Genomic DNA, 15,467 nt, shown 5'->3' with positions numbered 1-15,467 from the left:
CTACAGGAGGTTTCTGTGTTTGAAATCAGCGAATATTACAGCCACATCCCTGGGAATATGTCATTGCTGGTTGCTTGTGATAACTATCAAAAAACGTAGCTTTCTTTGCACAGTTTCTGTTGTGTACTGTATCATGCTTTGCATACAGTATGCTTTTACTTTGTTTAGCATGCTTATCTAAACACCTGCAGTACAGTTTTTTCTTTATAGCATGCTTCCCATTGATTACCAATGGTATCCCATGATGCATAATGTATTAGTGTTGTTTAGTGTTTTGGTGAATGGCTGAATATTAACGCCCACTGCTGCAAATTCCGACACCAGACTTCACATATTCTCATCTGTCACTGAATATGTCAGTGTAAGGGCCACTACCTAATGCATTTTGATTCATATGTATTCAGTGGGTTTTCAGATTAACAGAAAACTGCATCCTCCCTGCAAAAGGGTAATTTTCTTTCTTGTTCATAATATAAGAAACACTTTTGCTTTTCAAATGCCACTCCGTACTGCTGGCAAGACGACTCCAGGGAGCTCTGTCCTCTTACTCAGAATAATCATGAACAGGTTTGTTTGGTCTGTGAGGGGGGTGATTTGTGCCCTGCACAGAGCGCTGCGAGCATGTGGCAGAATGTCAGGAAACAGGAAGATTCTGTCAGCAGTGATTAATCTCGCCGTGATTAACTCAGCTAATAGTGTGGCCTGACTCCTGGATATGGGAGCAAGAGGGAGAGCGACGGAGAGAGACATACAGCCTCCCCTCAATCCAGAGCAAGTGCTGCATACCGGAGAAGAAAATAACACGATAATGTGTTCGATAAGCAATGAGCAGCAGCATTCTAGGACCATCGCAGGTCACTGAGGGTGCTGTTGCTCAGCATGCTAACCAACTATTATCAGGAAGGCCATGGAGATAACGTTAACAGCGAATGCCTTGTAAGGTCTTCTGCGTGGTTCTCTCTGCTTAGACAATCATTTTCGGTGCGGATTCCTCAAGGCTGATTGAGGTGGAGAAGCTCAATAACGTTGTGTAACAGGCCGGAGGCTGGGCATGAACCGGCGACCCATCCAACCCAAAGCTCGTCTGCATTTGTGGTTATAGAGCTTCGGACCTCGTCTCATCTCACAGGACAGTATCTGTAGCAGCAGTGCATCACACAACACTGCCCCTTACAGTTGCACACTGAAGCTCATGGGTGAAGCATTGTGAACTAAAGCCTGGACATCGCTACAATGCCTTTCCACAACCAGAAGCAGTTTTTGCTGGACTAGTTCGAAAGCAACAAGAAACTGTCTTACCAATTACATTTTCTTCTCCTGTTTTCATTATGTTTTAAACTTCTATTGCAAGATCTGGTTTTATTAGCTAGTTTGGCTTTTCTTACTTCCTAATTTTTTATTGATGAAAAACAATAACAGGTGGACTCCTAAGCAATACAACTTAATGGCATTCTAGCCATCTGTTGCACTTAGACACCCCTATCGCATGGGTGGAGAGGAGGGTCTACAATGCCTACTGTGGACTGTAGCCCAGAAACACAAAAAGAGAAACAGTTGTACTGACATGAAGTGCCAGGCAGCATGGCCTGAAAAGACGGTGCATCTACAGAGCACTTACAGTGTGTGCAATAGAAACCTGATAGTGCTCTTGACTTGGGATGCTGCGATTCTCCCTAATGATCCTAATCTTGTCAGGAGCTACACAATGCTCTTCCCTGGAGACGATCTAGATACTGTAACTCCAAAGTTGAACCAATAAGAGCTTAGCCATTGCAGCCCTGTAGGATGCAATGCACTTTGATTTACTTTAATATATTTCGAGTCCAGTCCTGGGGATTCAGATCTGCATCCAAGTTGAGATGTTGGCTTGTCTAGGGTAGCAAGACTGAAAGCAATATTCGAAAACACCACCTGTCAATGCTCACTCAGTGGCTCTAACATAAATCGGATTCAGCATCAACATGTTTCTTAAATTGTTTTCTACTGTTGTTTCTGCTTGGATCTTTATTTACTGTGGGTGTTCCTCCTACTCGGAATTGCCTTTTAAGAAGCATTTATCAGCAGATATTCATTAAATCCATTCATCAGCGTGTTGATTTAGAAACAAGAAAAGCTGTCCTCCGTCCCGTTTACAATTGAGTACCGATCAATGGCAATTGACTTGCACAATGAGTGGTTTAAAAGAGGATTGGAAGAATATTTGTCTCTCACCCAAGGCGCTGACATGTTTACTGCAGAACCGGAGTACTAGGAGGACAGCTTTTCTTGTTTCGAAATCAATTAATTTATTACCAATGCTTCAAGACAATGCCCAGTATGAGTTGAGTTTTTGCACACCCCTACTATCAGGCTTACTAACTAATATCATTTTTAACCACTGAAAAAGATGCATTTTTGAAGCGAGGTGGTTTTATAAATGACCAGTAAGATTGTACAGCCACTAGGATTGTAGGTCTTTCTGCCCTCTGTGCGTGAAATACATGATAATTCTCTGTACAAAATCACAAGGTTTGAAATTATGCACACTGCTCCAAAGGGGTCTGTTTGCTCAAGCTAAGCAGCCATTGGAAAGGAAATGTTAAACCAGAAGGTAAATTATTATCCCAAATGATCCCGTGCCAGGATTGGGATTCAAACCCCCGGCTTCCTGCCCTCTGTTGTAACTACCGGTAACACAGCTGTAGCTTGGCTAGCAAGGAACACGCAGTCACCACAAGGCTGTTGAAAACTTCCCCTCAAATTGATCACTCCACCTGCCACACTGCATCTGTCTTGTAGATAGAAAGTGGGCCCCCGTCCTGGCTCTTGGTGGTGTTAATTGCTCACCTTTTGCAAGCTCTGCCTCTGCATCCAACAGTGCACCTGCAGCCAGATCCGAGTCTGTCCTACTGGAAGATACAAGCATTCTGTGCACTGCACTGCGGATTCCTCCCCTTGAAATAGGTAAATGGATCACTGCATCCCCCCCCCCCCCCTGGTTAATCTGCCCTGTGGGTCGATGAATAGAAGGTTTCAATCTGGGCTGCTGTTAATCCTTCATCTGTTATCAAGCACTGAATTCGTCCTGGCACCAACCTGTGCTGTATTTGACTGTCCTGCTGTGGAAAAGCCTTATCTTTCTGTTTTCCACACTTTATGTCCACTTTCTATCACTTTATTTAAAAATGCATTAACCCATTAAGTACCAAATACAATGTTCTTTGAAAGAATTGATGTAATTTGATGCATTTTAAATCAATTTTTCTTCAATGAATTTTGTTTTAAATCTTCAAGCTGCAGTCTGCTATTCTGAGGACAGTTGAGATGTGCCTGTAATCAGATCAGTGAAATTTCACACCAGCTAAGAAGCTCAACACATAAAACATTGAGCTTTATCATCGCTGCGGGTTGGAAAACACCAACAGATGTTACATTTTTAGGTTTCAGTTTCTTATTTTATCATAAAGGCATCTGTAGGACTATATTTGCAGAATTAACAGTTGCATTTTGACTTAACTTTAGCGGGTAACCAAATTCATAACAATATAGTTTAAAGAGAAGATCGAAATAACAGGGAGATGGCAGTTCAAAAAGGCTCCTCAAATGAGTACAATGGCACTGAATGGGTTAATAGCAAAAAAAAAGATGTATGTTATTAATGCTGAGGGTAATTTGTTTGTAGAAAAAATGCACTTTCAAACAGTTACTCTGTGTCTTCTGAAAGCTTTTAATGAAGACAGCACCTTTTATGTAATGTAATCTACGTGCCCAGCAGAATGTGCATCTAAAGCTTAAACACTTGGTTATCACAGGGCTTCAGCTGAATTTGTTTGTGTGAAATAGCGTTTTCCACCGCATATGTCTCTACAGTCCGCAGAGATTAAGGATTACACAGGGCTTTAAATATGAAAATAAATTGTGATGTGCAGTTTGTGCAACGGCTGACAGGGTGCCCGGATTGAAGGATGCTTCAGTTACAGCTGAACCACTTAAATGAAGGCTGTTTAAGTGAATAAAACCGTTTGCATGCGTGGAATACTGAAGTTGCCAAAGCCCTCTTACCCTGAGAAGCTATCCAACCTCAAACATTTAATCAAGGGAGGGAAATGAACAGGTGAGACGGCAATTGCTTTATTATTTTTTTTTCCCCTATAATATTGTTTGGCTGTCGAATAGAATTTTGGAAAAGGAGGACAAATAACATTGTATTGTGCTACATTTTACTGTGCCTTGACAGTCCTGAGAACTGCATGAAAACAGTCCCTCTGGGGCGTCCACCCACCTGCTGTACTGTATGAATAACATTTAAAATAACACAATGCATTACAGTAGCCTGTAGAAGCCAATCTATAAGATCCAAGTCACGGCACTAATGTAACAGGGTGGAAGCGGGGCGCGAACCAGTGACCCCGTCCACCACAAACGGGTGTCGAAACCTCTATGCAAAACAGCTGGGCTCGCTTGTATTCGTGGTTTTATGGCTTTTAACCTCATCTCACCGACAAGGGACAGAATCCGCAACGGCAGTGCATCACACAACACTGCCCGTTACACAGGCAACTAGGCTCATGATTAAGACTCTAGAGACTAGCCTTGGAAAGACAGGAAGACGGGTTCAGAACAGATTGCTGGTGTTCGGTAAAGCATGCTAACCTCTGTCTACTACCGATAAAACCCACTGTTAAGAATAATGGCGCATTGTGTCAGTGGCTTTATCATGCTGTTTATTTTGCCTGAGCGATGACGACTATCTCGCTTGGTGCGGGGAAATGGTTTGATTCAGGACTGATGAGAACAGCAAACCAATCATTAAAGGTCGTTGCATCAATTCGGAAAGTAACTGGCGAAAACAAAATAAGGCAATGAAATGGGTAATAAATGAAAAGGAATGGGGAAACTGTTCTAAATGCCTTGTTTCAGCTAACAAGCATTGCCTTTTAGTCAAGATAACCAAATAGCTAGTGTTTCTGCAATCTGACAGGTGCATTAAGAAGAGGCTTCTCAACTCTCAAGAGCTGTATCTGAGGGACTGCTCTTCAATCAGGGATGTAAAGAGGGATTGATTGTCCAGCTTTACTGGAATAACCCTGACCTGCTTAACGCGGTGTCAGGCAGATGCGAGAGCTGTCACTCAAAGGGACCAGGCAGCTGCACTCCTCATCAGTAAATCCAACAAGAAGTTGGCTAAACAAATTAAGCATGGTGAAGGGCAAGTGAGTGTCTACGCAACGGAGAGCAGGAACACGTTCTTTCAGCATTTTTAACGGGTTCCACGTTTTCGCTGCTTTAAGTAGGTGAATGAGCTTTAAAATCAGAAGTCCATGAGCACTGCATTTCTATGGTAGCGCGTATATTTATTAAGAATAGTTTGAAGACTCGTTTGGTGGTGCTAGTCATTCACATTTTCAGAAATAGAACGCCTTCTAAAAAATATAAAATAAAAAATCGATAATTCCTAAATGTAAAACGCGCTCACACCGTGGGGGGAAATGCTGGTGCGGTATTGAGTTGATGACATTGGTTTTAGGTTGACTTTCTGCATTGTTCTGCTTTTAAATGTCCACAGCGCTGATTTTATAGAATTAAAAAAGGAACTCCTTTATTGAGTCTACGTGAGAACAGGGCAGAATAAATATTTTGTACATATATTTACACACTACCTCAGACTGGGCCCTAGGAGTCCTGTGAGGTTCCACCCAGAAGGGACTGAAAGGGTTCAAACGCTTTGCCTAGCAGTGATCTAGGATGACTGTCACCTGTCCCTGAGACCGGCTATAACAGGCATTGCCAATGCCGATGCTGGGTGAAGTCGTTCAATAACAAGCACTGATGTTATACAGGCTCTGACTTGGTTTCTACTAAGTCTGAACCACCTAATGACTGTGAGCAGTCTACATACAACAGCTAATGGAGCCTTATTGGTTCTACAGTTTAAGGAACGTTTAGCAGCAGCACCGAGGTATATCCATAGATCAGCTCAGAGGAAGCTTGAAACTCTGTACTCTGAAGGTATAGGATGTGATAACAGCATGACAGACTCTCTGGGACAGAGCGGCGCGGTATCAGTGTTAATACTGATACCCTCCTGCCACCCGTTGCAAACAAATGACTTTATAAACAGTGGAGTTGCTCAATTGTAATGTTGATATTGTTTCAATTCCAACTCCTACTGTATTTTCCGTTTTACACTAATACGGGGAATTATTCAAATCAACAGGAGTAAATATTTAATAACAGAAGGGACGCAAATAGCAGGCATCGCAGTTCAGACAATCACAACAAAGAAAGAAGAGGCTGTGCCACACTTCTAGCATTCTTAGCCCTGGGCAAGGAAGTGGGGCTAAATGATACGTGATGATGATGATGCTGGCATAAGTTCTGCTTTCCTTTTGTCTCTGAAGACCAGCTTGTTACAGGTATGAAAACATGTTAACTAATTCATTCATCCTGGTGTTTAGATTTAGATTATATTATAATGTGTTGTTATTAATATATTATAATATATAGCTATATTTTATATGATAGCATTATTAATATATGACACTATCATATATATAGATATATTTTATATCATATTATTATTTGTATTTTGAGATATAGCCTGGTGACTTTTTAAAGCACACCCCTTGACCTCAATAGAGCTCTCAGAAACATGTGTAATCCCCAAGCACATTTGGTACACCAGAGTGTATCCATTAACTTTTCCTCTTGAAACACTCTGCCCCTCTCGTACATGTACAGTAACAAATGCCACATTTGTTCTATATGGTATTTCTTACACACATTAGGGACAGAGTGCTGTCTATGCAACCCATATGAAATAATATATCTGTGTTCAGTACAGTATATCACACTATTTCATATGTGAGACACATATGCCCTTTCTGTATGGGAAGAGCCCTTATACTTTGTCAATGTGAATGGCTTTGTAGCAAACATAAATCAAAACTGCTGTTACACATGGTGTTATGCGTCACACTTTGTTTTTCAGGAAAATATGCTAAAATAAGGGCTTTTTGTAGATCCAGCACATGTTACTATTTTAAGCTCCCATTCCCAATGCCCCATGGGATATGCTTTCCCATGCTGTGAAACGCAGCTCACATATTTTCCTGGCTCATAATGATCATTGTATTTTGCACTGAGTCAGAATGTGATCTAAATGCATGCGCAGGTGGTAGCTGTTTAAAATCACTGCAGGTTTAATGCAGGGAAGATGGTAGACTTGTGAATGTTATGATGTTCATTTGGTTTCTGTTCTTGATTTTTTTTTCCCTCTCTTGATTTTGTTTTCTGTTGCTTTTAATGAGCTGTGGATTTGAAAGTGGATTTGGAGTGCTGCTTATAATTGCCCGTGATTGATTTTCCTCTCATTTGGTTACTCTGCTCCGTGGCTATTTTTGGTAGCACTTGCCGGATCTGCTTAAAACTCATTTTCCTGCCATGCTGTAGTGATTTTTAACATGAAACGATTCCAGAGATTGGGGCTTTATTGGGTCTCTTGACTGTGAGATTGGCTGTTAATTACATAGGTTGCTTTTGTGATCCTTACTGTCCGGGGTAAGTGGAAAAGGGCTGGTACCATTGGAAGGTTAAAAAAAGGGAATTCATTTAACGCTAACTGTTGGCACTAATGCATTTAAATAAATGTATACAGTGAAAGGGGCTTTACTTTTGTGAGCCAACATAACCAGCTCTTGAACGAGCATCAGCATCTCCAGAACTAATGCCACCAGCTAACCCTGCATACTGTATACTGTGATACACCATGGTAAAAGCATTTAGTATAGTGTAGTAAAGCACAAGCAAGTATGATGAATCACTGAGAAGTATTGTAAAGCATGGTGACTGCATAAAGCAATAAAGTACGGTACAGTTCAGTATGCCTGTACAGTGTAGTTTTACCATACAGTGGGAACCACCACTGTACATGCAATAACTTAACAAATAGATAGCTAGGTGTGTTTGTGATGGGGAGCCATAGGCCAAGTTTCATAAAAATACGTATGCATGTGTGTGCATTAAATGCAAGAAACAAAAACAAATAAACAATTGGCTTTCTTGTAGTTCCTTTTTCTCTATTGGCTTACCGGTAATCCTGTGCTCTGTGTTTGACCAGTGCCATCCTTTTCACTGGATAACTTCAGTGTTTTATAAATCCTTTATAACCAGGTTGCTATCCCACCAGCTACCCAGCTAGGGACACTCACAGTATTGCAACATAGGTTTAGTTTAATGCACCGTAATGCAATCTAAATCAGTATTGAAATAATTGTCGGTTCAAATGAAGGCTAATAGAGACAGTTGCAGTGGTCTTATTCTCAAGGGCTAGATCCCCTTGTGCAAAAAACTCCCAAATACTGGTAACTTTCCATGCAGTATGAAGCAAGCATCTGTTCTGGTATGCATGCTGTATAATACCTTAATCAACATTAACTTGTCAAGACAGAGTTTGCATTTCCATTGACAACCCTAGTATCGTAAGTCCTTCTGAAGGAAATGATACGTGATCTGCAGAGACCTCCTGGAGACAGGCTCAGACAGAACTGACAGCTTACAACTGCATTTGCGTTTCAAACAAGAAGAGCAACGATAACAGCAGTGTCAATACAGCGCTGCCATTGAATCTTTAGAGGAGATCCAGGCGAGCTCCTAATGTTATCGTTCACGTTTGATGCGGTTTCTGAGTCATAAAACAGCCCTGGCCAATGCAGCCTGCAAACAAATGAAAGGGCAAGTTTGCCATGCATCCATCCTTCCAGTTTACACTATCTCTAACATCAGACAAGCTCTTCCATCTATTTTCCATGCCTATCACTGCTCTATGCACTACGGTATGCTCTGTATCTAACTGCCTCTATTAAAGACATACGATAGAGACCTTGCTGATGACATGCTACTATATAGTTGATGAATGGGACACACAGGACATCCTTGCAATTATGCTGTGGTACATGTTTTAAGTAGATAGTTGAATTGAAGTTACTGTTTCAGTGTTTAATTACAAAATGCTGGTGTTCAGAAACCATCAGTGCATTTTGACAGTGCTGTTGATTTTACACTTGCAATGAATTCCACAGTCAAGTGTTACACAGATGTATTTCTCCTGAATATTCAGACTTAGCCCCCAGTACTGTTCTGTTTGAACTGGCATTCTGAATCGGTATTTATTTGCATTTTAATGCATTATGGCTTTCGATTAGTTAGTATAGCTTTAATTGAATGAATTGTTTTCAAAATCCCACAGGGGATGATTGTATTGAAAGAGAGGAAGTATGGAAACAAAACAGATAAAAACTGGCACTACATCACGAAGTCAACTGTGGTGTGCAGGGTTAAAAACAATATCAAAATAAAGTGAAGGAAACCCTGCAACCCTAACCCTAACCCTAACCCTAACCCCGCAACTCACATATCAATAAAACACTTTACTGGTAAAAAAACATGAAAAAAAACATGAAAAAAATGATGCAATCAATTGGTCAATAAAGACAAATGATTAATTAGAGCTAAATAGTCAGTCAATTGTTAAACAAAAAAAAAACTGTTGTATTAGAAAGAGGATTATTAAACACACAGAAAGAAAAAAATCACAAAACATCTTTTGAACTCAAATCTTCATTAAAACCTCTTGGTTTTAAACTGGCACAAAAGCACGTATGCTGTGGTTTCCGAGCCAGCAAGCTCCTAATGAGACCTTTCTTCATGAGTCTGCAGTCGGAATAGGCAGACACTAACCCATCAGTGTCCATGGCGGGGCTGGGTGATGCGAGCCTGCAGCGGAGCCTTGCTAACGGGAGCACGTGGAAGTGATGAAGACGCATGGATCAATGAGGTGTGCAAGAGACACGGTCTGGTGGGTTCACAGCTCCCAAGTCCAGCTCTGACTGACTGACTCATTAACACAAAACAAACCGCATTAGAACTGAGGATATCAAATTACAAAACCTGGTTTGTATTAAGCCCTACTCCCTTTATTCATCTTTTGTAATGTGTTGTTTTCTTTATTATTTATACATGTAATCACGTGTTGGCGTTAGTCAGAGCTGGTAGTTGTGAAGGTTTCCAGCTGGCCAAGCTGAGCTGCTGATTAAAAAAACAATTCATATCTAGTGTCTGTCAACTTGCGATGAGTTTCAAAAATAAGCAGCTGAGTTATTAACCAGTAAATAAGTGCACATTTCCTACTACAGATATTGCAGTGGAGAGAAAAACTGACTCATTCTTACAGCATGTACCCAACTGCTGTGACGTTATACAGTGTTTATATGTATATAACACAAACGTTACCACACTGTGGTATAGGACAGGAAGCATTGTAAAGCATGTGCAAGTACATCTTTTTAGGGGGCGGGAGAAATAGTAAACTATGGGAATGTTCATATAGGGCGTGAACCAGCAACAGTGCATACCAGAAGCAAGCGTCTCTGCCACTACACAAAAGAGACAGGCTCCTCTGCAGGAGTGGTTATAGAGCTATGCACCTTATCTCAGTGCCAGGAGTCAGGATACACTTTATGTAGCAAAATAACCTTGCAGATTTTCCATGCTAACCCTTGCATGGGTATAGACAGGTAGTATCCATATACTGTATGTCTGTAGTTTTATTCCAGGGGTAGTCCTGCTGCTACTGATTATAAACCTACCGTATAGACAAAGTCCTACAGTATATCAGTGACATTTCCTTTCAGTCATGGCTGCCTCTGCTTTTGAGCAAACACTGCTAGTTGGTTGGTTCCTGAATTTAAAAAACAAACAAACCTGTGATTGAATCACTTTCTTTTTAAAGGTAGTTACTTTTCATGATTTATTCCAGGACTAATTGACTGTAGAGTAATCATCAGATAAGACTCTGGGAGTAATTGTATATACAGGCTCTGTGATCCAAAGGGAGCTCACCTCATGTGCTGTTCTAAAGGTTATCTAGGTAATGGAAATCACCCCATAGGAATGACAACACAGCTACACAAAGAGATGAGAGGCTAACCTTTAGACCCGCAGCACAGCGGGACAAGACCAGGGGAGGCAGATAATGGGACCAATTTTTTTTCTTTCTGCTACAGTGCAACGTTTGCCTCCATTTTTCTTTTGAGAAGGTATTAAAAAAAAATAAATAAATAAATAAATGAAATGATGTTACAAAACTATTGAGAAATAATTTAACAGCTTCTGCAGTACCGAAACCCACATTGTTTCATGCTAGTTTTGTCATATTTATAAAGGTGCAAGCAAAACAGAGAGTCAGGTCCATTATCTGTATTGTGTGATCGGAAGTCTGAGGACCTGCAAATTGTATTTTTATTACATGAATGATGGAACATGTTGACTACTGCCCCTGGACCTCTATTGCCAATAATAATAATAATAATAATAATAATAAAAATAATAATACCTTTTGATGGTACTGCCTAAGGAAACAGTTCTTCTTCTTCTTCTTCTTCTGTTAGTACCAGTGTTAGTTGAGTTGATATAGCATTTCAATATACATTTGATACAAACCACATGTAGAAACAATGTTAAAGCTGATACTGTTTATTGAGCCAACATGCTGTAAAAGCTGAAAATATAGACCAGGTGAAAGCAGATGATGGGACTCATGTGGTCTTGAATGTCAGTCCAATAACATGTACCACATGAGCTTCACTGGACTAGTTTTTTTTCTTACACATTGAGTATCTGCAGCTCTTTGTATATTTTGATGTGTCGATGAAGACGTCTGCATGTATTGTAAAACCCTAAGATCTCCACTTAAATTGTGTATGGATTTGGAGTCGTGTTTTTATATGCTACCAGACTGGCTCTTTGAAATAATCTTTGAAAGGTGGCTCTTTGTGCTGGAGCAAACCCAGTGCTGTGATTCACAGACGGAGATTGATAGAACTGGGATAGGAGCAGTCTCCCTCTCTCTCTCCCTCTCTCTCTCTCGCTCTATATGAGCTCAACCACAATCTCTATCTGCATCCCTGATGCAAACCCTGAATGAAAACAGAATCACACACCCAGTGTCAATTCTCTGAGCTGCTGGAAGATCTCCTCAAACATCTACTGTGGGAGTTTATCACAGCTGATGCTATGATTTCATTCTTTTTTTCAACCAGTTTTTTGATGACCTGGTTTTGTTTTGATGACAGAGGTGTATAACTAAAGTTGTGCAGCTTTACCTTGAGTGATAATGTGGAAAAGGAGGCAAACTGTGAATTTATATCACCCCCCTTGCAGACTGAGCTCTGAAACTGAAGCTTGTTTAAAGTGGGCGACAGTACATTAAAATTAGTGCTATTGTACTACAGCTAATGATCAGGTGCCTGGAGTTTAAACCAATTAGCCCTCAAACTACATAGATGACTACAGCGTTTGCTGCTGAGCGAGATCTGAGAACCTGGTGCTTTCACTCGTCACTGTGTGGTGACCGTTCGCGTGACAGTGAGGTGTGAGATAATTATTGCTCTAATGTGCTGTATTCGCTTCACAGAGCTAATTTATAGTGGAATAAATGACACCCTGTGAGGAGCCTGATTGGCTCGTGAGTTCTTTCTGTGCTATAAATATTTTACTTCTAAAACTGTTGGCTGTGTGTTTGCGAATGGCCCAGTGACTTTAATGATATTCTAAAACACATCAGATAGAGCCACTCAGCTTAGACCACGATGACTAACTTTGCACAGGCGTCCTACAGCGAGGTTTAGAGGAGCTGTTGGATTCCAACTGTCCCCCCAGAGGTGAAAGGCATCCGCTGGTAACGTGCTGCAATGCTGCAGGCAGTGGTCCCCCATGCAGATCGGAGAGAGTATCTCACTGTCAGATTCAAAAGAAGGGAGCTCCCTGGGGCCCTGCTGTAATGATATCTTATTAACAAGAGGCTCATCTGATGAGACATCTTTATTGGTAAAGGTCTACTGTTTCTCCTGGCCTGGGTTAGTGCTCAGTTATGACCCTCAGTTGTGTGACCCTCAGTTAGTGCTCAGTCATGCCGTGCCATGGAACCGCGTTGGAATTGTGTCAGGGCAGCCCGCCCTGCTTTGCGTGGCAGATGGAACTGCTTTACATCTCATTATAGGGCTCAGAAATGTAGAGTACATCATGGACTGGTTCAAAATGACCCTTGGACAGCTTTGCACAAACAATGATGAAGTATCAATGCCAACGGCTAAGGAATAGGTTTTAATCTTTTGCTCCAGTGCCAAGTTACAAATACTTTTTTTTTTATTTATTTTTTTTTATTTGGAGGAAAATCAGCCACTGAAAAAATTAGAAACACTTTCAATAATGCCTTATATGCCTTTATATATATATATATATATATATATATATATATATATATATATATATATATATATATATATCCCCTTCAGCCACTGCATGTATACCATGTTAAGTTTCCTATCTATGTTAATTGTGAAAAATATTGCTGTCTTTTCAGTGTTTGTCATGTAAATATTTGGCAAGCATTCATGAAGCACAGTTGTTCACTAACCTGAACTAATCACAGCTATCTGACAAGAAAATCAAATAGGAGCGAACTAAAAAAAAACAACCTCTGTTTACACGTCTATAAAAAGCAATTACAAGGAAGGCATCTTGTACTCCAGCTCTTCCGAAAACCACACTGTCTGTCAGACAAGCAAAGATTAAAACACCTACAACACACGTTTATTCATGTACGGACAGCGAGTACAGCAGAGTAATAAACAGATATGATTGTTCTTCAGATGACTGCAACAGCAAAAATGAGATCACTGTCTATGTGCCAAACAAAGCGACCCTTTGTTCTTCCAAGTGCTTCATTACATTCTGCTGCTGGCTTTATGTTGTGTGTGTGTGTGTGTGTGTATATATATATATATATATATATATATATATATATATATATATATATATATATATATATAATTACATTCACCTTTGCCTGAGCAGATCTTTGTGGAGACGTGGGCTGCTTTATACATTGTGCCTGACCCAGCCAGGCCCTAACCCTAACTGTAAATCAAACACATGTTTTTAAGTGAAAGGATTCTGTGTACAATTCAGCTCAAAAACTTGCTTGAAATTAGCATGTCAACGCTGACAGCAAACTCCCAGCAGCTGGTAGTTTTCTGGAAGATTACCTGCTGTTCTTGCACTGGCATCAGGAGTTAACTGGTTGTTGCCCAGGTTCTTGGCTAAGACAGCCCAGAATTAAGCCAGGAGATTTTAAAGTTGCTCCTTTGCAATAAACACACTTTTTTTTTTTTACCGCTCCATCCATGTAATAAAGAGGAAACATTTCCTGATCTTTCGCTTGCTAAATGCCACTCCAATGACTCAAATGCCCAATAACTTGACTTGTTTTATTCATTCTTTCCCACAGATTTACAACGAGAAAAGAAACCAGTTCGAGATCAAAAAGAACTCTCCCAAGGAGCTCGTGGAGAAAGTGGCGTTGGACATTGAGAAGCTGCTGGCAAAGAAGCGGAAGGCGCTGGAGGTAAGCCTGCTCGTGCACAATGTTGAAAATCACATCTTAAATGATCAGACCTGATATACTGCTTTTGCACTAAAGGTACAGGTGAAATATATCCATATCCTGACTTCACATGATGTGAAGAATTAAAAGATTCTCAGCTGAAATGGTCCAGTAATAATGTTTCTAGATGATAGGCGCTCTCGCTAGGGTTTGAAGTCCTAGGTTATCATGCCTTTGTGCAGGGTTCAGCAGTCACTGAGCTGATTTACATGTTTTATATACATCAGTTTCCTCTTGAGGACTGGACGCTCTCCAGCAGTCCAATTGAATTATGGCCGTTGCCGGGTTTATCGTTTAGTTCACAGAGAGATTGATTTAATCATTAGATCTAATCTGAACAAACTGGATGGCTAAAGAGAATTCATTCAAACAATATGTGGTCTATTTACTTGTTTAACAAGCCTGGTAATAACTTTCCCATGACTTTGAGGGAGGTAATTGGGTTTCCCTGGTTTGTATGCTGCAAGGAGACAAGACTGTGCATACCCTGACCTAACCACTAGCCCTAACCGTAATCCCTAACCCTAAACTGGGTCCTAACCCTAGCCCTACACATAAACGTAGCCCTATCTCTAGCTGTAACACCATCCCTACCTCGAACCCAATTTTAAAAACTGCTGGCGTACAGAATACTATTGTATCTTAAGTACAGTCTTTCCTAAGATGAAAAATCCAGGGCTTATAAATGGTGATGCTGGAGCGTGCATAGTGTTTGACAAAACCCCCATTTAACCCTGATGTAAGAAAAAGACTTCAAAGGCTTTGTCAGAACATCAGTGATTTTATAGATTACTGAGTCATCAATCTTGTAAAATTTCCAAGTGAATTATAACCCACTGCGTTCCACACTGCAGCCCAGCACTCTAACCACTGAGCTACTCAAACCTACTGCGTTCACCACTGCAGCCCAGCACGTTCTCCTATGACTGAGCTACTGAAACACATTACCATGACCCTGCAGTAATTGCACTCCGAGCCACTGAGA

The 15,467-nt window shown here is 40.7% G+C and overlaps 1 protein-coding gene across 2 annotated transcripts in view; it reads left to right on the top strand.

Annotated features, from left to right (window-relative positions):
* LOC117963518 (voltage-dependent calcium channel subunit alpha-2/delta-2) overlaps positions 1-15,467 on the top strand; it is a 190,642-nt gene that overhangs the window by 36,876 nt on the left and 138,299 nt on the right. For both annotated transcript variants that reach the window (XM_058988347.1, XM_058988346.1), the window contains exon 3: positions 14,327-14,443. In XM_058988347.1, the coding sequence (XP_058844330.1) occupies positions 14,327-14,443 (117 nt within the window). The remainder of the gene's footprint in view (positions 1-14,326; positions 14,444-15,467) is intronic.

The sequence above is a fragment of the Acipenser ruthenus genome, chromosome 16 (assembly GCF_902713425.1).
Source record: "Acipenser ruthenus chromosome 16, fAciRut3.2 maternal haplotype, whole genome shotgun sequence".
In the NCBI taxonomy this organism is placed as follows: domain Eukaryota; kingdom Metazoa; phylum Chordata; class Actinopteri; order Acipenseriformes; family Acipenseridae; genus Acipenser; species Acipenser ruthenus.
This window is presented reverse-complemented; position numbering and strand designations above follow the sequence as displayed.